General features: G+C 33.2%; 2 protein-coding genes across 3 annotated transcripts; one reads left to right on the top strand and one right to left on the bottom strand.

Annotated features, from left to right (window-relative positions):
- The first annotated feature begins 13,183 nt into the window (after positions 1 to 13,183).
- Positions 13,184 to 19,407, top strand: LOC105778527 (uncharacterized). 2 transcript variants are annotated; one of them, XR_001128769.2, is made up of 5 exons: positions 13,184 to 13,315; positions 13,553 to 13,623; positions 15,063 to 15,116; positions 18,640 to 19,011; positions 19,087 to 19,407. XR_001128769.2 is itself a non-coding variant. In XM_052621871.1 (3 exons), the coding sequence occupies exons 1-2, from the start codon at positions 15,027 to 15,029 to the stop codon at positions 18,994 to 18,996; spliced, it is 447 nt and encodes a 148-aa protein (XP_052477831.1). In that variant the 5' UTR covers positions 14,675 to 15,026; the 3' UTR covers positions 18,997 to 19,011; positions 19,087 to 19,407. The 2 variants fall into 2 exon arrangements, 1 of the variants encoding a protein (XP_052477831.1); XM_052621871.1 differs by lacking the exons at positions 13,184 to 13,315; positions 13,553 to 13,623 and having other exon boundaries at positions 14,675 to 15,116.
- Positions 13,645 to 14,774, bottom strand: LOC105778525 (protein CHUP1, chloroplastic). Its single transcript, XM_012602250.2, has 2 exons — positions 14,664 to 14,774; positions 13,645 to 14,508 (listed from the first exon to the last, which is right to left on the bottom strand). The coding sequence occupies exon 2, from the start codon at positions 14,445 to 14,447 to the stop codon at positions 13,923 to 13,925; it is 525 nt and encodes a 174-aa protein (XP_012457704.1). The 5' UTR covers positions 14,448 to 14,508; positions 14,664 to 14,774; the 3' UTR covers positions 13,645 to 13,922.
- Positions 19,408 to 21,620: the final 2,213 nt, after the last annotated feature.

The following is a 21,620-nucleotide window of genomic DNA, read 5'->3' as shown; positions in this document are numbered from 1 at the left end:
TTTATGTAAAGAGATTTGTTTTCTAGTGAAGATTTCTAGTAAAGAATTGAACATGAATCAACGTCTCTTTTCACATTCATTTCATGCATTTGCATTACATTGCATCATATGCATAAAACACCTCTAAATGATCCTAATTAATTAAAATCATTGCTCAGTTAACCTGGAAACCAACCAACCAACCCAACACCGATACGGCACTCGAGCAAAGATAAAAGATATGGATCAGAGATTGGAAAAGCTCGAACAGCATCAGAAGGAGATGCAGGACCGACTTCAGCTACAGGTGCAGGAGCGGTTAGACAAGATGAAACAAGAGATGTTTGAGAAGATGCGAGAATCCAAGAAGATATAGTGGCAAGGTTAACCCAACTGATAACTAAGGGAAGCGATAAAGGAAAGGGCCCCATGGCAAATACCGATGAGGGAAATGATGATGAACCTCTCTATCCTCCAGGTTTCACCCCTCCACATGTGAGAACTCAAGTTGAATACCCGCGCAAATCTACTGTCACCATCATGCCGCAACAGTTTCGGGCTGGTGTTTCGAGCTTCCAGGCTGGGCCAGGATCTAATCTCGAAAATAACCCTGTTAACTCTGTCATTCCTGACTTCGATGAAGTGGTTGAGAAGGAAAGAATGAGGGAGGAGCTACCGAAACAGTTAGAGGAAAGGCGTAGGTGGCTCGAGGAGAAGTTCAAGGCGATGGAGGTCACTGAAAGTTATCGAGGCATGGACGCTAAAGAGCTGAGTTTAGTTCCGGATTTAGTACTCCCTCATAAGTTTAAGATGTCTGAGTTCGAAAAGTACAATGGGACAAGTTGCCCAGAGGCTCATATCACCATGTTCTGCAGGCGAATGGCGGGATATGTTAACAATGACCACTCTTGATACATTGTTTCCAGGATAGCCTTGCAGGGGTAGCATCTAAGTAGTACAATCAACTGAGTCGCACCACGATTGGTTCATGGAGGGATTTGGCCCAAGCATTCATGAAACAGTATAGTCATGTGACGGACATGGCTCCTGATAGAATCACTCTTCAAAACATGGAGAAGAAGTTCCATGCTGTTCATTAACACACTGAAAGCCCCATTCATTACGCATATGTTAGGAAATGCTACAAAAAGCTTTTCTGACATAATTATGAATGGTGAAATGATCGAAAATGCTATAAGAAGCGGGAAAATTAAGGCGGAAGAGGGTAACAAGCGGTCAGCCCCAAGGAATAAGGAGAATAAGGTGGATAATGCAAGTAGGTACAATAGAGGCTACTCAAAACCAATCACTATGGGGTAGCCAAAGACAAATACCACCAGCCATCAGGCCCCTTTAAAGCAAGAACCTTGCATGAGGACAAATACAGGAAAGCTTCAGTTCACACCCATACCGATGTCGTATAGAGAGTTATATCAAGGCTTATTTGATGAACACGTTGTTTCTCCTTTTCATGTGAAGCCTCTACAACCTCCGTATCCCGGATGGTATGATACGAACGCATAATGTGACTACCATGCGAGAATTACAGGACATTCAATAGAGAATTGCACTGCCTTCAAGAAGCTAGTTGAAAGACTCATCAACATGGGTGTTGTCAAGTTTGGTGACTCATCGAGTGCAGAAAATTCACTACCCAATCACATTGATAATGGGATGAATACGACATATGAAGAAGAGTTGGAAAGCGTTCATATCAATACCGTATATGAAGACACACTTGAAAAGGGGACCTTGTTAGGTATCCACCCTTATAAACTTGGGAGCGTCTAAATAATCGGATTGTAAAAGAAATCTCTGTAGCATCTAGGGCTTACTTAGAGTAATGTTCAGAACACACTTGTTGTCTTTAGCCTAGAGGCAATAAGAATTCCTTTATAAAATAGGCTCACGTCTGAACATTATTATTTTAATGAAATACATTATTGCAATCATCTTTGAGCAAATGTTCTTTCATTCTTTACGATTTTTTCTTTCATTCTTTTGGATTTTTCTGCCAAACCATTCATTCATATTATTCATACATTCTTTTGTATATTCTTTGGTACCCACTATGGGTCCCCAAATATCAATGACATGAGTAACGCTGCTACAGGCTCAAAAGTGCCTTTTGAGTGAGACATGTGTTTAAAGGGATCTCATGACTTTGAAGAGGTCATAAATTGTAGCTTATCTCCTGACTTGTTGAGGATGGTAAAGCAATAAGAGAAATAAATGAGACAATATATACTGTGACCTTGAGGGAACATGCATGACCGGGAAAAAACAAAGCAAGACGTTGTGGAGTTACTTCAAGCATTCAAAGATGTCTTCGCATTGTCATACCAGGATGTGCCCGGTTTAAGCGCTGTTATTGCAATCTGAACAACAGCCCGATATCATAAATTTACAATATGTTCAAGGTGAATATCATGAATGGTGCAATGAAAACTTTACTGGGGCAATGCCACTCTTTCCAGTTTATCACGTTTTTTGTCATTGAAGTTGAAATTCTTTCTCTTCGAGTTTTGGCTGAGCTGAAGTAGGATGAAGATCCAATCTCGATATGACTAGTTGAACCTTGTTGAAGAAAAATGCTAGAAATCATTCATCAATGTCAGATGTACCAAGAAATGAATGATGCAAGCCTATAGCAAAAGGTTTGTCCCAGAGAATTCCATGATGGCGACCTAGTGCTGAAGAAGATCCTCACTCTACAAAAAATATAACGGATGCCAAATTGGAAAGAACTTTATGTTATAGAGAAGGTCTTTTCCAAAGGAGCTTTGATTTTGAGCGAGATGGATGATAAACCTGCAAAGTCCTGTAAACTCAGGTTCAGTCAGGAAATACTTCGCTTAAAGAATGAGATGACCAAAGTAAAAACCCGTAAAGGGTACTTTGAGTTGAAAAATGGCGAAATGAAAAATGAAAAAAATGAAAAGATGAAAATGAAAAATGAAAAAGTAAAAATGGAGAGGCTAAGGTGAAAACCCGCAAAGGGCGCCTTAGACCAAAAGGGATTTGAGTTGAAAACCCAAAAAAGACGGCTCAAATATTGAACAGAATAGGGCATGAGATTATCAGAGCAGCTCAAATACTGATCAGAAGGGGGTATGCAATGGTCTTGCTATACCTGAATTAATAGGAAAGGGTAGGCGACATCTTGGGGCATCGACAAAGTACTCCTAAACACATGTTAAACTCAGAATGGTCTTCAGAAAGTCTGTACAATAAAGTTCAAGCTGTGACATCTTGGGGCACCTAGTCCTTATACTATTTTTGTTATTCTTGGAACACTTTATTCATTTCCAAGATACGCATTCCTAAATCAATGCCTTTGTTATCCATCTTTATTATCTCTGATAATTTATTCATTTCGAGTTATGCTCAGAACCAATTCAATTTTATCCATCATTTTGTTCTCTTTGCAAGTGTGTTGCATTAGAGTAATGATTAATAGACTAATAAAACTTTCACAAGAGAGGTTTTACATATTACTCTAGAAGTTTCTAAATAATATAGGAACCTTAAACAGGACTATTGGTTAGAACGCACCAAGTTCAAAGGTTGGAAATTTAATAAGGAAGAGTCTAAATTAAGACTATCCCTTTGAATTTTATTATCTAAAACATCGATTGAACAAAATGGTAATATGTCGTGTTGGTGACAAATCTTAGATGAACAAGCAAGCAATGATCACCGAATAATAATAAGAAGTTGCTCTTGGAGAAGAAAATTCTTCATTTGTGCATGAGCATTTGGTAGGACACCCTAGGAATGGTGTAAGAGACCAAAGAGTTTCACATCCTGTATCCTTGAATTGTGATAACAGAGGATTGAGAAAAGGCCAAATCTTTTTACTCTTGGGTTACAACGGGAGAAAGATGGTACAAATTTTGCGCCCCAATAGATCAAACTTGGAGGTTTACAGTGGGGGCAATCTGGTCAAGTGTTTCTTTAGAGACGCCAGCCGAGCAAGAAGAAGCTATAGCACATTAGCGATGAAACTTTAACTTTGAGTAATGATAACCTAAGAGATAAAAAAGGATCATTATCAAAACATGGCATTCTGCATTCATTCAAATGTCATTCATACACGTCTAGTTAGGAGCATTTGATTCATTCTGATCATATCATCCTAATCATTAGGCATAATTAGGTTCATAAATTGAATTATACAGGTCATGTTCCCCAGAGAATAAACCGGCGAAACCATAGATCTTACTTCCTTAGCAGTGCAGTGAAACAGATTGAAGCTACGATGGCAGATCTGGTTTCCCTGATATTGCAATTAAAAAGATTAAAGCCACAACGACGGATCTTACTTCCTTAGCAGTGCAGTGGAACAGATTGAAGCTATGACGGTGGATCTGGTTTCCCTGATATTGCAATTAAAAAGATTGAAGCCACAACGGTGAATCTTACTTCCTTAGCAGTGCAGTGGAACAGATTGAAGCTACGACGGCAGATCTGGTTTCTCTGATATTGCAATTAAAAAGATTGAAGCCACAACGGTGGATCTTACTTCCTTAGCAGTGCAGTAGAACAGATTGAAGCTACGACGGCAGATCTGGTTTCCCTGATATTGCAATTAAAAAGATTAAAGCCACAACGGCGGATCTTACTTCCTTAGCAGTGCAATGGAACAGATTGAAGCTACGACGGTGGATCTGGTTTCCCTGATATTGCAATTAAAAAGATTGAAGCCACAACGGCGAATCTTACTTCCTTAGCAGTGCAGTGGAACAGATTGAAGCTACGACGACAGATCTGGTTTCCCTAATATTGCAATTAAAAAGATTGAAGCCACAACGGCGGATCTTACTTCCCTGACAGTGCAGTGGAACAGATTGAAGCTACGACGGTGGATCTGGTTTCCCTGATATTGTAATTAAAAAGATTGAAGCCACAACGGCGGATCTTACTTCTTTAGCAGTGCAGTGGAATAGATTGAAGCTACGACGGCAGATCTGGTTTCCCTGATATTGCAATTAAAAAGATTGAAGCCACAACGGCGGATCTTACTTCCTTGGCGGTCAAAGGGAGCATTGAAGCTACGACGGCGGATCCGGTTTCCGATATTGCAATTAAAAAGATTGAAGCCACAACGGCGGATCTTACTTCCTTAGCAGTGCAGTGGAACAGATTGAAGCTACGACGGCAGATCTAATTTCCCTGATATTACAATTAAAAAGATTAAAGCCACAACGGTGAATCTTACTTCCTTAGCAGTGCAGTGGAACAGATTGAAGCTACGACGGTGGATCTGGTTTCCCTGATATTTCAATTAAAAAGATTGAAGCCACAACGGCGGATCTTACTTCCTTAGCAGTGTAGTGGAACAGATTGAAGCTACGACGGCGGATCTGGTTTCCCTGATATTGCAACTAAAAAGATTGAAGCTACAACGGCGGATCTTACTTCCTTAGCAGTGCAGTGGAACAGATTGAAGCTACAACGGCAGATCTGGTTTCCCTAATATTGCAATTAAAAAGGTTGAAGCCACAACGGCGGATCTTACTTCCCTGACAGTACGGTGGAACAGATTGAAGCTACGACGGTGGATCTGGTTTCCCCAACATTGCAGTTGAACAAATTGAAGATAACAGATTTTATCTCCCTAAGCAGTAGTGGAGCAGGTCAAGGATGGCAGATTTTACCTCCCCGTGGTTACAGTGGAGTACATTGAAGCCAGTAATTCTACTTCCCTGGGCAGCAGTGGAATAGATTAAAGATTGCAGATCTTGTCTTCCTGCATAGACAGTGAAGCAGATCGAAGATGGTGAATTTTACCTCCCTGAGGTTACAGTGGAGTACATTGAAGCCAGTAATTCTATCTCCCTGGGCAACAGCGGAATAGATTGAAGATTACAGATCTTATCTCCCTAGGCAGTAGTGGATCGAAGATGGCAGATTTTACCTCCCTGAGGTTACAGTGGAGTACATTGAAGCCAGTATTCCTATCTCTTTGAAGTTGCAATGGAGTGGACTAAAACCGCAGATCTCATCTCTCTGAAGTTGCAGTAGAGCAGATCGCATCAGATTTATCTTTAAGTTGTAGCAGAACAAATTGAAGCTACAAGTCTTATCTCCCTGAAGTTGCAGTGGAGCAGATTAAAGATAGCAAATTTTGTTCTTGTGAGAAGTTACAATGTACGAATCCTATCTCCCTGACATTACAGTGGAGTAGATTGAAACAATAGTTCCTGTACCTCTGAAGATGCAGTAGGAAGGAATGAGGCTACTAGAAGAAAAGCACTGAAGAAGTTGAGGCTCAGTAAGACCAGGCATAATTGGGCATTGTAGTTTTTGCTCTGTTCCCATTACACGACAACGAGCAAAGAGGGGCAGCTGTACATGCCCAAATATGCCCGGGCCCAAACCAATAAATGGGCCCAATTTTGCTAAGCCCAAATATCCTATTTAACCCAAACCTAGCCTAAAAATACAATGAAAACCCTAAAACAAATGCTAGAAACAACAGGCGCCACAACCACACCCTTTTTTTTACGCGATTTCACTCCCAAGAACTCCAACACCGCACAACTCGAGTCGACCACCTCCACGCATGTCAGTAATCGCCACGATCACTGCAAATGTGGACTAGAAGAGTCCAAAAAGAAAATTGTGTAAATAAATGTATTTTTAGGCTATAAAAGCCTAGATCTATGTACTAAATGGGAGGAGACCGAAAATAAATACAGAGGAAAATATATATATAATAGAGCAGATATCAGTTTTTAAGGTGATGACTAGAAGTGTTTTAGTGATTTCTTTTTATTTTGTTTCTAGCATGTAATGATAAAAAGGGAAAGAGATTTTTGTTTTTTCATTCTATTTTGCTTTTATTTCATTATTATCTTTTATTTCTTTTCTTTAAAATACGAAAAAGAAAGAAAATGGAGACTTACCTTTCACGAGTCGTCGAGTGGTGTCCCTCCGACGAAATCCAAGTGAATGACAATGCCAAAGGGTTAAGAAAACCCCAAAAGAAGCAGTTTCTTCTTCAAAGGGAAAGGCTAAATATTTCCCTAAATTTGTTTTTTAAAACTTAAAACTGAGCAATGATGGCACTGTTTAGTTTGGGGTCCGCGCATATCAATCTTCAATGGGAGAATTGCGTAATAAGTCCTTCCCCTTTGTGCCATGTTTTATTAAGTCAATTATTTCTTTTTAATTTGGCCCAAATGTTTTTACCTTGTTTCAAATCGGTCCCCATTATGGTGCAGCGTTTTAGGAGGCGGATTATTTCCATTTGGGCCCCTCATATAATGCGTCGTCAGATTGGTCCCCGTTCTATTTTAATTTCATTTTTTATTTATTCTCTTTTTCCGTAATTTCTTTTATTTTCTTTCAAATTTATTTTTAGAATCATTACTATATTATTTATTATCATTTATTACTATTTCTATATTCATATACGATTTTTTATATAGTACATATATGCGTAATTCTTTATATAATATATATATATTCTTAAAATGCACGCATTTTACATACGTCTTTTATTTTTATTTTTTTACTCATATATTTTAAATTATATATTTATACTTAAACATTTCTTTTATTTTTTTAAAATGCATACATATCCACATACTTTTATATCTATCTTTTTTCATATATTAGTTTGTTCTTCTAGTTGTTTGCATTCATATATGTACACATACATATACATATTTTAATAACGTGCATAATTTATATATTTGTTTTTTGTTCTCATAGTTTTATAAATAAATATATATATGAATGTACACTCATATTTTACAATACAGACGCATTTTTCCTATTTGTTTTGTGCATATACATGTTTTATGAAATATACGTACATATTTTTGGAGATTATTATAAGTTCGCTATACATATTATTTTATATGTATACTTATATATGTGTTTTATATATGCATTAACATTTTATCATGTTTTTTTTTATATATTTTGATTTCATCAAAGCATTTAAATAATCCTATTTTATAACTTCCAAAATATTTGGCATTCATGGTTTTCGTGAGAGATCGTGTCCTAACTTACTGGATCGCGATTGTTTTTCGATGAATTTAGAGAGCCAAGTATTTGTTTTGCAATAAATTCATAAATTTTAAATAAAAGCTTATTCTTGGGAGTTCAAAAATGTTGGGTCCTAACTTACTGGTCCTGATATTTTGACTCCTCGAGATAAGAATTTTCAAAAGCAAAAGGCAATATTCGGGTATTTGGATGATTTAAAAACATTGTGCCCTAACTCACTAGGTGTGGTGTTTTATTTCTTTGAAATAAGAATGTCTTACTATTTTGATTCATTCATGAAATAAAAAGTTTTCTTTAAAAATCTTTTCAAATTTTCGACCCCAAGACATTAAATAATCAATTTGGTACCGATTTTGGGCGTTTCGAGGGTGCTAACCATTCCTCGTGCGTAACTGACTCCCGAACTCATTTTCTCAAATTTCGTAGACCAAAATCATTTTTAAGGTGAGCCGATCACACCTTAATAAAGGATCGGTGGCGACTCCAGTTTTTGTTTTTTAAGTCGACAACTAAAATTTTTGTTTTCAAAAAAACGGTTTCGACATATCATACATAAATAATTATAACTCTCCAAAAGCAATAGAGTTAAATTCAATAAAAAATTTCATCATGAAATCAAATTTTGTAAATATAGTTAATAAATGTCTCAAAAGTAATAAAGTGTAATGAAATTTAGAAGTCAAATAATATGTATGCATATTTGAGAAAATATAATCTATTGGTAAATAGAAAATAGTATAGATATAGGATAAATTTGAAATACCAGAATTGTTATTATTTACTCCATCAAATTTAAATTTAAAATAATATAATATATATAAGTAATAAATTTATAATACAGATATAAGATAGATTCGAAATTAATATTCTTGAATTCACTCCATTTATTACTATTATTTCTCTTTACATTAATTTAGAAAGTTACAGAAAAATGTCTAAACCGCCTTAAGAACTTTTATAAATTTCCAATACCACCCTATTTAGCTAATTCTTTTTACAATAATATCCCTTTTAATTACTAATGATTAATAAAGAGTTAGTTTTATATATAGATTTAAAGGGTGCAAAAACACTTAAACTTTTTCAAAAAATGTAATTAAGCCCTGCTTTTATAATTTTTATTGATTTTTTTGCCATATGTCACATTATGTTACGGCATGTGATGACTTTAATTGAAAAACTTATGATTTTTATAATTTGCATGATTAAGTCTTATTTGGATAATTCCATAATTTTACTCTCGATTTTACAAAAAGGTTTTACTAAAATATTTTACTAAAATTATGATTTAGTCTTTAAACTTTGTTTTAAAAATTAAATGAGTTTTACTTATCACTTCTAGAATTTTCTTTCAATTATTACCCTTATTAAATTGTTTTATCTTGTATACATGATTTAATTGTTGAATTACTGAATGTTACTTATGTCGTATGTTAAATAAGAAATGGATATTAGGCTTGACGCTTTCCGTGTATCTAAGTCATTTTATTAGAGTTTACTAAGGGTGAAATGAATTAAAATATTAATATTGAGATTTGACTATAAGTATTAATTGTTATATATAAACTAAGATGGAATGTGCTTAAAATTATAAGTTAAATAAGTTAATAAAAAATTTAAGTAAATGTGTACGCTACTAAAGAATATTTAAGTTGAGCCCAAAATAAATACATATAGTTAAAAAATAAGATTAAATAAGAAGTAGGTTTCAAGCTTAATGGTTAAATGGTAGCTTCCCTTCCTAGTGAGTTTTGGGTCAAACCACACTCCTCTCATTTATTTTTCTTTTAATTTTCAGCAACTTAGGTTAAAAACCACACTAAAATAAATATTGTTGGGGATAAATTTTAACAAGAAATGGGCAATAGCCCAACAGTTAAGGTGTTGGTATCTTTCCAAACCCAAGTTCAAGTCCCCTTTTTTCCTTCTTATTTCATAATTTCACCAAAAATCCTCCCAAAACATATAAATATAATTAAGCGTAAAAAATAAACAAGAAATGGGCGACATCCCAATAGTTAAAGCGTTAGTTTACCCAAGTTTGAGCCTTCACCTTTTTTCCCCCTTTAATTTAATTTCAAAATTCGGTAAAATTTTAGGAAAATTACAGGTGACACCCCTAGGGTTTACAAACCCTAGGAATTTAATCAATACTTTCCTAATTAGAATTCACAACTTGCTCATTCCTCAAAATTTCATTAAAACTAGAATTCCACCATTTCTTTTATCTTCGTTTCCTAATTAGATTTTCATATTGCCTTTTTTCAAATCCCAATAGAATTTGCTCTCATTTTTCTATTTATTCTCTTCCTTTTTCTTTACACCATATTTTCATCTCAAATGTTGTTGATTACTTTGCTACCCTGAATCAAATCATTTCTCATTCAATCATTTTCTATTAGAGTTTAGATTTTCCATTAATAAACATTCATTATCTTTTCCAAGAATCGATAAGTACATTTCATTTTTGATGCTTAAATCCCAAATTTTTGTAGAATCTTTATCCGACATTAATTTCTCAATTCAATTACTCAATCTTTTTCGATTCTTGCTGAATCTTTTGACAATCTTGACGAATCTTGAAATCAATCGTTAACTCTTGAATAAATGTCGTTTGAAGGACTTGTTTCAGGTGCGTTGGATCAAATTTGATCACAAAGGACGTTGTTTGGCGTTTCGGTGAAAAGTGGGTGTGTTTTTTTACAAGCGAATCGGGGCAAAATCGTGCCTAGGATAGGGTCACACGATCTACCACACGAGCGTGTGGACCACACGGCCCTACACACGACCATGTGCCTCTGAAACCCTAGGATAGTTTGAATGTCATACGGCTTAGAACCCTCCACATGGCTTGCCACACGATCGTGTCTCCCTTGTATCTTAATTTTGCAATTACCACACGCCACAATCTATTACACGACTTGGCCACACGGTCGTGTAACCCCTCCACACGGTCTATAGCATTCCACACTCTTGTGTGTCCCTTATTTTTTAGGTTTTATAATTTTTACCCATAATTTTAAGATTTTTTCAATTTAGTCCCTGAATGGTTTTCGAATTGTTTTTAGTGTTTAATTTATTCAACTAAGTCCTTGATAGCATGAATAATGTTAGAATGCAAGATCTGATTGGTTGAGTTGATGCTATATATATATTTGCATAAATTTTGAATAATATATATGTCTATTGTATCTATAGTTGTGATTGTTCGTATAGCCTACCTTATGTTATCGTTAAACCGAACGCATGATAAGCATGCCTTTGGCCACTGTAACGAACTGTCATAAGCATAACATTTGCCACTGTATCGAACTATTAACAACCTATTAAATGCTACTGTATTGATCTGTTTGAGCATGGTATATTGCATTGCATGGGGTGGGACATTATGAACGGGGGAAGTATTGATAGTTTATTTGCATTATTTTGTTGTGTTCCCACAGCCATAGGCAGATTCCATCTGCAACGTTTTTGTTGTGCATCCACAACTCAGTGGCAGCTATTACGTACAAACATGTTGTGCATCCACAGCTAGTGACAGATTTTACTTGCATTATTTTGTTGTGTATCCATAGCCATAGGCAAATTCCATTTGAGATGTTTTGCTGTATGTCCACAACCATTGGTAGTTAATCTGCAAACCATTGGTAGTTAATCCACAATCCAATGTATTGGTGGTTAGAGTTTAGAGAAACTCTCATTGTGGTGTGTAGCGGTGGGATAGGATCTTTTCTGTTAAAATCGAAACTATATGGCCTCCACAAAAGCATGTGTATACAAAATTGGAATTTCGGATTTGACATTTATATATATGTATATTGTTGAATGATTTGAAACATCGATATTCTAATATTGCCAATGTAAATTATTTCTATATGATACATTTTCGTATCTTTAATCATTTGCACTGATTATCTTGTGATTGAATTCACACTGAGCATCATAACTCACTCCCCCATTTATTTCTATCCTTATAGATAACCCACCAAGTTAGGACGTGGACGCAGCATCCAGAGGGTCTCGGCTCAAATTCTAGTTATTAAAATATTTTAGAATTATTATTTGAGAGTTTAATTATTCAAAGACTATATTATTTTATTTTGAATTGTGGTATGAAACTTAGGATTTGTTTTCTTTTAGCATGCATGACATTTAATTTGATTTTAGAATATCGAAATATGAATATTAATTAGTTGTGTATGAACTTGGTTGCTATTAAAAATACAAACAAATATCACTTTTCCATTGTTAAATTATAATTAAGAATTTTGAGTAGTAAATAAACTAATAATTAACTATGTTTTTTCCAAAGATAAACAAATGTTTAAAATGATTGTTTTAAAACTCCAATAACTTACCGAGTCTTTTGGTGACTAATGTAATCTTTAATTTGAATTTAGGTCTAACGTCTAGGCGGGTTGAGAGGTTACATATAAAATGAAAAAATTAAAAGTAAATAAATATAATCTATTATATAAAGATTTTTAAAGAGCAATGAATTTAACTATCACATACGAGAATTATTTAAACAAATTATATTTAAATAATAAATTATGAGTAAGATAAGAAATATAATGGTAATTTATGTAAGACTATTTTAAAATAGAATTTTAATAATTTAATTATAATATTTTCTCTCTTTCCATAATTTTTATGTTCCAAATAGAGAATGGTATCTTTTTTACATTTCATGGAACACAGTTAAAATATCTCTTTTAAAAAATTATGAAATAATCCATAATTTACATATTGCAACATAGTTAAAAATTTCATAATTTACATTCCACGGTTTTTATAATATTATTTTTTTTATGCCTTCAATGTTAAACCAATTGTAGATTTTTTTCACAATTCGTGGGTGCTCACATATTTAATTAGAATAAAATGAAATCAATTCTTAAACAAAATTAATAACCAATAATTTTATGGATAGAAAATTAAGAGGTAAATAGTTAAAATTTTAAAGTAAATAAAACATTAACAGCGTGTTTGGTTCAGTGTAATAGGTAATTCATTACGCCCCGATTACGCGCCTATTACATTACCTACCTATTCCGGCGTTTGGTTCGCTGTAATCGGTATTACGTGCCTATTACAATACCAACCTAATCCCCAAATTCATTTCTTTTCTATTCCCTTCCCAAATCGAGGATTACCCTATTACGTCCGGCTTCCCTTCCCAAGTCTCTGTTTTACCCTCCCTCCCTACCCGAAATCGACCTCCACCCTCTCCTTTCTCTGTCCTCATCATTTCTCCTCCCATTTCCCACTGCTTCAATTTTTCTCTCGGTCTCGGCGTTTGGTTTTTGAGGTATGAATCAACTTTTCATTTCTTAAAGCATTTTACATGATTCTTTTCGTAATAATCGTTGTATAACTGTGTCATTATCTCCACATTTGATAGGAGTTTCTGCCTTTTTTTAATGAGTTGGGTTTTTTCCCAGAATTTTCCCCTTGCTTGTTTCTGCTAGTTCTATTTCTTCGTTTTTCTTTTTGGTGCTAAATACTCGTTTGAATATGTTATTCTCTTTTTCTTTATTGGTTGCAGAACTACTAGAACCTTCATATATAGTCTTTGACTGTAACCTCAGCTGAATGATTAACCCAGCACTTTAGCAGGTAATCTTAGTAGTAATGGAAGGTAAGGTGTATTTCTCCGTCCAAGTAGTGGGAATATTTATAAAAGTGATGCATATTGATGGTGTGAATGTAAATGTAGTTCAGAATATGATAAATAAGAGATGTCTGTGGGACTTACCTCTGTCATGTTGGAAAGGGAGGTTATTTTTGCTTCAGCAGCATCCAGTTTAACAGTTAACTCCCTCTTTTCATGTTGAAGCTCTTTATTCTTTCTCCTAAGCTCCACAACTTCAATTTCTAACTCCTTTAAAGCTTTCAATTTCTTATCAATCTCAGCATCACTTTTGATGGCTTCTTGCTTGAAGACCAGAAACTTGTTTCTTGAGAAACAATAACTGAGCTTTTGTTTGGTTAGCATCAAGTTGAATTTGCCTTTGTAGCTCCTTGATTTTGTTCCTAGCCACCTCCAGATCCTTCTTTATAGAAGCTCCATGTGCAATCTTTTCTTGAAGCTTCTTCCTCTCGGTTTGCAAAGAGTTTATGGTAATATTCAGCATGTCAATTTCAACTGTCTTGATCTTAAGCTGCTTTTGTAATTCAGCAATATCTGATTCCTGCTCTTTTAAACCATAGTACTCAAGCAATTCGCCCTCGAGCTTCACTTCCCTCTCCTCCAGTTCCTTTACTAAATTGCGCAACCTTCCCAGTTCACTTGCATTGTTTGCCATCTCAGTTTCATATATTTTTTTCTTTCTCTGCCCTATCAAATTTGTCAGTTGGTAACGGATATTCGATTTCCCCATAAAGAAGGTCTTCAAATTCAGGTAGAAAATCTTCATCACCAATATCTGGTCGGCTATCATTAGCTCGATCAAATATGCTGCTAATCAATTTAACCTCTTCTTCCTCTTCTTCTTCCTCACCCTGTAATTTGTTATCACAGCTCAATCATTGGTAGAAAATAATTACTACGAAACCAGCTAATATTTTCTTAGAAGGTAAGTTAATAAGAGCAAATCGTATCAGAAGTTCACAATAGGACATTTAAATTTTGATTAAGGAATTAGAGATATACTTACATCATTTTCTTTCAGGCTATCATTAGGATATCTAAACTGCTTCTTATTGTCCTTATTTGGATGTTGCTCAAAGCTTGCTTTGCCATTTTCTGAATTTCAGTGTTGTTAGAGAAGAAGTTAACATAACAAAATGATCGTGCTTTGGTTGTTTTGTACTAGTTCCCTAACAGTAGTTTGTTTTTCTAAAGCTTGTGTAAACAAATCCTGGAGATTGTTTTGTTTATTCTTATTATCCTGTTCTCTTAGTATCAGAATAGTATCCTTCTTTATATCAACTAAACCTTGACCATCTCTATATATACTATCTAATCTCCCTTTTATGTTTTCTATATTGAACTTCAACTACTTCTATAATTTTCTTAGATGGGAATTTATCAGCTTTCCCTTTTCTCATTACAGGTTCTTTGTTCCAACACTTCTTCATCACAGTCGTCCCCGATTTGCTCATTACAAGTTAGTTTTCCATTGATATTTATAGTTTTGTTTGTATGTTTTCCCCGATTGCATGTTTGTATTGATGTAGCAGCTTTTGTTGTTTCCTTTGTATGGTTTTGTTTGTATGTTTGTATTGCTCATTACAGCTTTTGTTTGTATGGTTATGGTTATTGCTGCAAGAAAAATGATAGAATTGACACTAATTTCCATCTTCATGTTTATGATCCCTTAAGGAAAATTCAAGTCCCCCATTAATTGAAACCTTAATAATTACACCCCAAATCATCATCATCACGGACCACTGAAAATGTGCAGGCACTGCCTCTGGTGAAGTGGGGTTCCAACTTATTTAGGGCCTTGGCCTTGCATTTGCACTCTCTTCCATAATCAATATGGACAAATATTTCGAAATTTTCAGTGTTGGGAACATACACACACATGTATAACCTTTTGTTTTGTTTTTCAAGAAGTTAATAAAAGATAATAGGACAAGGTTTGTATTGAGTCCAAAATCTTGTGCTTTTGATTATTTCAGGTGTTTTTAATCACCCTTGGTGTGTTAAATTATGTTTTGACTTCCCTAAATAGGTAACATAATGTGTTCTCTTGATGATGATGAAATGAGTTTTTTAGTGGTACTATTACATAATTTGGACGGTTTCAACAAGTTTTAAGTTGAATGGAATTAGTGTTACTCAAATTCTAAGCTCCATTGCCTTTGCTTTTCTGCCAAAATTCCATTCGTGGTTTTTACTTCCAACTAGATGAACACCCCACAAATTTTAACTCAATTCCCTTCCAATACACTTTTCATGCTTTGAAATTTAAAATTTAGTTCCTATAACTTAATTTTGAGATAATAAGTTCTTATACTTTTTTGAGATCATAACTTCAAGCCTAGCCTACACATTTTCATTTCTTTCTAAAAGTATCCTTATCTGGGTTAAAATTATGGTTAAAATTATGAAAACATATTTCTATTTATTTATTTGATATTTTTCTTTTACGGGTTATTAAAAAATATTAAAAGTGTTTTTTTAAAGAAAGTAGTATGTATTCAAATCTAAAGTTGAAAACTTTTGAAATTAAAATAGGTTATATGTTTTTACTAATAGGTAATAAGTTTTTTTAAAGAAAGTAGTTTGTATTCAAATTATTGGTGTACCAATGCACCAACTTGTTACTAATATATAATTTATTAGTGAAAGAGTACATAAAATCAATGTGATACAAATTTGATATATAATTTATTAGTGAAAGAGTGCATATAAAGAGTACAAACAAATTTGATACTAATATATAATTATGTTCAACCTTTAATTGATATTATTCAAATAATAATAATTATGTTCAACCTTTAATTATGTTCAATCTTAATTAAACTAATCATCAATAAAAAACTAATCAATGATCAACCTTTGAACATGCTTTATTAAATCTTCAATTTCATTATACGAAATTATATTTAAATTTAAATTTAAATTTAAATGTTCAAACTAATCAATGTTCAAACATTGAACATGCTTTAATTAACTAATCAATATATTTATACAAAATGAAATGTTATAAAAGTTTTAAAACTTCAATTTCATTAGTAAACCAAATCGTCATTCTTCATTTTATTTGTTTTAAAATTAGGTCACCTTAATTAAACTAATCATCAATAAATAAACTAATCAATGTTCAAACTTTGAACATGCTTTATAATTTTAAATTATAATGAGCTTAGTTATAATCTAACAAATACCAACAATTAATTTTAGGTCAATTATACATATACCTTTAAATTTTAATATATTTATTTTTATTTGATAATTGGTAATTGTAACTTCAATTTTTTGATAGTGTGTTCTAATTTTAATGTATTGCAGTAATGGCTCGTCTGCCTTTAATTGCACAAAGTGTGAGGTGTAAAAGAATTGGTATTGCTGTGACAATATGGTTGGAAATCTGTAGAATTGCGATTTGGTTCTTATTTAGAATGGGTGCCAGCCTTAGCCTACATAGACCAAGGATTAGGTCCTATACCTTAGATTTTTATGCAAAACAGGATTATGTGAAAAGACTTGTATATGCTAGTGACGAGGCCTGTATTGAACAAGTTAGGATGAATAGAACTGCCTTCTTTAAACTATGTGAGATGTTAGAATCGATAGGGGGATTGAAGTCGTCAAGGTTCATGCTTGTTGATGAGCAAGTAGCAATGTTTTTACATATCATCTCCCATCATTTGAAAAATCGAGTTATCAAGCATCACTTTAGAAGGTCCGGGGAAACTGTTAGTAGAGCATTTCATAGTGTTTTAAATGCCGTCATACGCTTACAAGATGTGTTATTTAAAAAGCCGGAGCCAATTATAGCCGATTCTTCTGACACAAGGTGGAAGTGGTTTATGGTATTGGACTGAGTTTTATATATAGCTTGTACAACATTTAGTTGATTTAGATTTAAAATAGTATTCTAACTCAAGGTTTTATATCATGTGATATAGAATTGCTTAGGTGCTCATGATGGAACCCATATCAAGATTAGGGTTCCAATAGTTGATAAACCTAGATATCGAACGCGAAAATGTGACATAGCAACAAATATGCTAGGTGTTTGTACACCTGAGATGCAATTTGTTTATGTTCTTCCTGGTTGGGAAGGTTCAGTTGTCGATGGACGGGTTCTTCGAGATGCCATTAGTAGAAGACATGGACTAAAAGTTCTTCATGGTAAAGTGGATAGTTAGAGGACTTTGATATTGTTCATTAAGATCAAACTTTTTGTGCTGAATTAATCATTTAAAAAAAATTATTTTATAGGTTGTTATTATCTAGTTGATGCTGGATACACAAATTGTGAGGGATTTCTTGCACCTTTTAGAGGACAACGATATCACTTGAACGAGTGGCGTCAGGGTTATTAGCCAAGTTCTCCGCAAGAGTTTTTTAATATGAAACATGCCTCGGCACGTAATGTTATTGAAAGATGCTTTGGGTTATTAAAACCTAGATGGGGAATACTTAGGAGTCCATCGTTCTATCCTGTAAGGGTGCACAATAGAATTATTATTGCATGTTGTTTGCTCCATAATTTTATTCGAACCCATATGAGTATTGATCCCATTGAAGCGGAGGTCGGAGAGGGATTACCTAGTAATGTGGTGGATGACGATGAATCGAATATCACAAATATTCATCCATCGGATGCTTGGGCTACTTGGAGGATGGAACTAGCCAACCAAATGTTCGATGAATGTCAAGCATCTAGAAATTAGTTAGGTTTAGGGACAAATTGAGTTTGACTTAATTTGTTGATGTTATTTTATGTATCTAGTTTATGAAACTTTGGTGGTGTTTGAATAAAATTCTGTATTGTACTAAACTTGTTGAATTATTATTTAATTTCTTTTCATCCAGCATGTGTTATAATTTTAAAGTTAGTATTGAGCTTTTGATTCATGATATTGAACTAACGATATAATTTTATAAACTGTTCACCTTTTGATTCATGATATTAAAAATAGTAAATAATGTTAATTTGTTTTTTTCTTAAGATAATTATGTCAGGTGTTCCACAATCACATGCTTCTTCTCAAGCTTCTCGAGGAACCAAAAGAAAATGGGTTCCAGAAGAAGATGCAGCCTTGGTTTCTTGCATGGTGGACTTGCACAATGTTGGAACATTTAATGCTGATACCGGGTTCAAAGCCGGTTATTTGAACGAGTTGGAAAAAATGCTAGAAAAGGCTTTACCAAATGCAATGTTGAAGGCGAAACCAAATATTGAATCGAGGATTAGGTTACTAAAAAGGGAATGGTCAATCGTCTATGACATGCTTAATGGCCAAAACAATAGCGGTTTTGGTTGGGATGAGCATAGGCAGCTCGTTGTTGCTGAAGATGCAGCTTGAGACTCCTATTTAAAGGTAAAATGTATTTCAAGTCTTTATTTGTTTTTTTTACCAAACTTATAACTAATATGATTTCCTCATTTTTTTTAGAGTCACAAAGAAGCCGCTCAATTCAGACATCGTACTTTCCCTTACTACGACCAGCTTACTGCCATATACACAAGAGATCGAGCGACTGGGAAAGATGCTCAAACAGCTGCTGATGTTTTTCAAGAAATAAATGTTGAGGATGTACCTACTATAGATATGAATGAAGAGAGAAACACATTCGATGACTGCGAAGCTGACGTCTCTTTGGACGACATGGATGTTTCTGGTACGGAACCGCGATGAGATAGAGACCAAGGGGATTCCTCATCTTCAAACAAGAGAAAGAAGAAATCTGATGCTCGTGATAATATGTATTCTTCATTTGATGAAATTGCCACTTTATTGGTGAAAACATCAAAGCCGTTGGCGATCAAATCGATGAGGAGTATTGTCTCAGGGTGGTAGTTCAAATGAAGTCGAAGAATATCAAAAGATGGAAGAAAGCTTCAAATTTATATTCAACCTTATGGGAAATTGAAGGTTTAACCGACGATCGGCGGTATGAAGCTTTGAGTAAAATTCGGATCATCCAACTCAAATGATCATTTTCTTTAGTTTACCTTCATTGCTGCGATTGGAATGGGTCAAGATTTCTTTCTCACCATTAAAATCAATGTTCAAACTTTTTGATGTTGTAAAACTATATAACATATGGATTATGATGTAGAATTTCATTTTCATCTAACCTTTTCTTAATATAAGTTAATTATGTTTATGCGAATATAATTCTCAAGTTATATTTTGATTTTAGTAAATTCATATAAGAACATTTTATTATTAAGAATTTTATGAAATTATATATCATTATTAAATTATATTTAATATTAATTATTTTAAATTGTATAAGTTCATATAAGAAAATTTATTATCAAGAATTTTATGAAATTATATATTCTTATTAAATTATATGTAATAATAATTATTTTAAATTATACAAATTCATATAAGATAATTTATTAGTTATAATTATTTTAAATTTTATTAAATCATATATTTTAATTAAAATATATTTAATATTAATTATTTCAAATTATCTTTTATAGTATCATATATTATGATTTGAGTAAATTCATATAAGAATATTAATTATTAAGAATTTTATTAAATTATATATTTTAATTATAATATATTTAATAATAATTATGTTAATTTATATTTTATAGTATCATATATTATGATTTGAGTAAATTCATATAAGAATATTGATTATTAAGAATTTTATTAAATTATATATTTTAATTATAATATATTTAATAATAATTATGTTTAAATATGATTAAATTATTTATTATTGATATTAATAATCTTATTAAAATTTAAATAACAATAACAATAATCATTTACCAAAACAAATTTATGCTAAGGGTATTCTAGTCATTTTAGTTTTTTCCATTATGCTATTACACCTCTATTCCATTCAACCAAACAATTGATTTGCTATTACACCTCTATTCCAATACAGCGAACCAAACGTGCTCTAAATACATTATATATTTAAAGTTGTTTATATGTAAAAAAAAAAAAACCTCATCAAGAATTAATCATACCTTAAATGCATCAACGCCTTACTATAAATTATATATTATATATTAATATAATTTAGATAGATATAGATTAATAATAAAAAAAGTAAATACATATATAAATAAATGAAGAGAGAAACACCACTCTATTTATTTATTTTTGTTACAAAAGAGGAAGCAGAGTTTAAGCCTTAACCAAAAAACCAAAACCATTGATCTTGTAACAAAATGTTCTACATCATTGAAAGCGAATGTGTGAGGACGAGCAACCCGATTGACTAGAGTTGATTTTAAATTATATATAAATTATTTACAAGTTAAGTAATCAATTCAATAGGTGAATTAACCTTTAATGCCTACATTAATTATTAAAAACTATCAAATTAAATCTTTTAATATGAGCTCATTTTGCACCTAATTCACAATGCTAATTTACCAATAAATTAATTAAGGTGTACAAGTTTTAGCTTAAGGGACCATAAGTATTCATTTAAACATTATTAATAAAGTCTGAGACGGCCACGTACTGGGTTGAAGAGGCTCCGGCGAGAGTGGAAGAGGTGGTTGCGGAGGATAGACGACGAAGGCTGATGGATGGAAATGAGAAAAATGCGGAATGAAATCGGGGAAAATGAGTTTAAAAATCCTGATGAGTTATGGATCGGCAAGGAAACAAGCAATCAGGACTATCAGCTACTCATAAATGAATCGGATTTTTGGGAAAGAAATGGAAATTGTTTCAACTGCCCTCTGTTTTATTGTTAGGTTTTATTTTGTTTTAGTTTTTTTTCAAATGACTTATCATTTTAATTTTTGTGTGGTTTTTGTTTTTCTTCGATTAGGCTGCACCAGCCTTATTGGCCAATAGGGATGAGAGGGTAGTAATTACTGAGTCAGAGGGTGGTTTATTACTATTAATGATCAGTGGACTTTTTTCTGTTCAAAAAAAAATAGATCATTAGGTTTGTTACAACTATTCCATCAACTTCTTGCAAATTAATTAGGATTAAT

The sequence above is a fragment of the Gossypium raimondii genome, chromosome 10, assembly GCF_025698545.1.
Source record: "Gossypium raimondii isolate GPD5lz chromosome 10, ASM2569854v1, whole genome shotgun sequence".
Lineage (NCBI taxonomy): Eukaryota > Viridiplantae > Streptophyta > Magnoliopsida > Malvales > Malvaceae > Gossypium > Gossypium raimondii.
Note: the sequence above shows the minus strand (reverse complement) of the source record. Positions and strands in the feature narration are given on the sequence as shown.

Bases quoted from the DNA above. Each gene is read 5' to 3' on its own strand.
- LOC105778525 (XM_012602250.2), bottom strand. From the start codon at position 14,447: ATGATAGCCGACCAGATATTGGTGATGAAGATTTTCTACCTGAATTTG.
- LOC105778527 (XM_052621871.1), top strand. From the start codon at position 15,027: ATGGGAATTTATCAGCTTTCCCTTTTCTCATTACAGGTTCTTTGTTCC. The intron at 15,117-18,639 runs GTTAGTTTTCCA...TTTTTTCTTAAG, and splicing joins CCCCGATTTGCTCATTACAA to ATAATTATGTCAGGTGTTCC.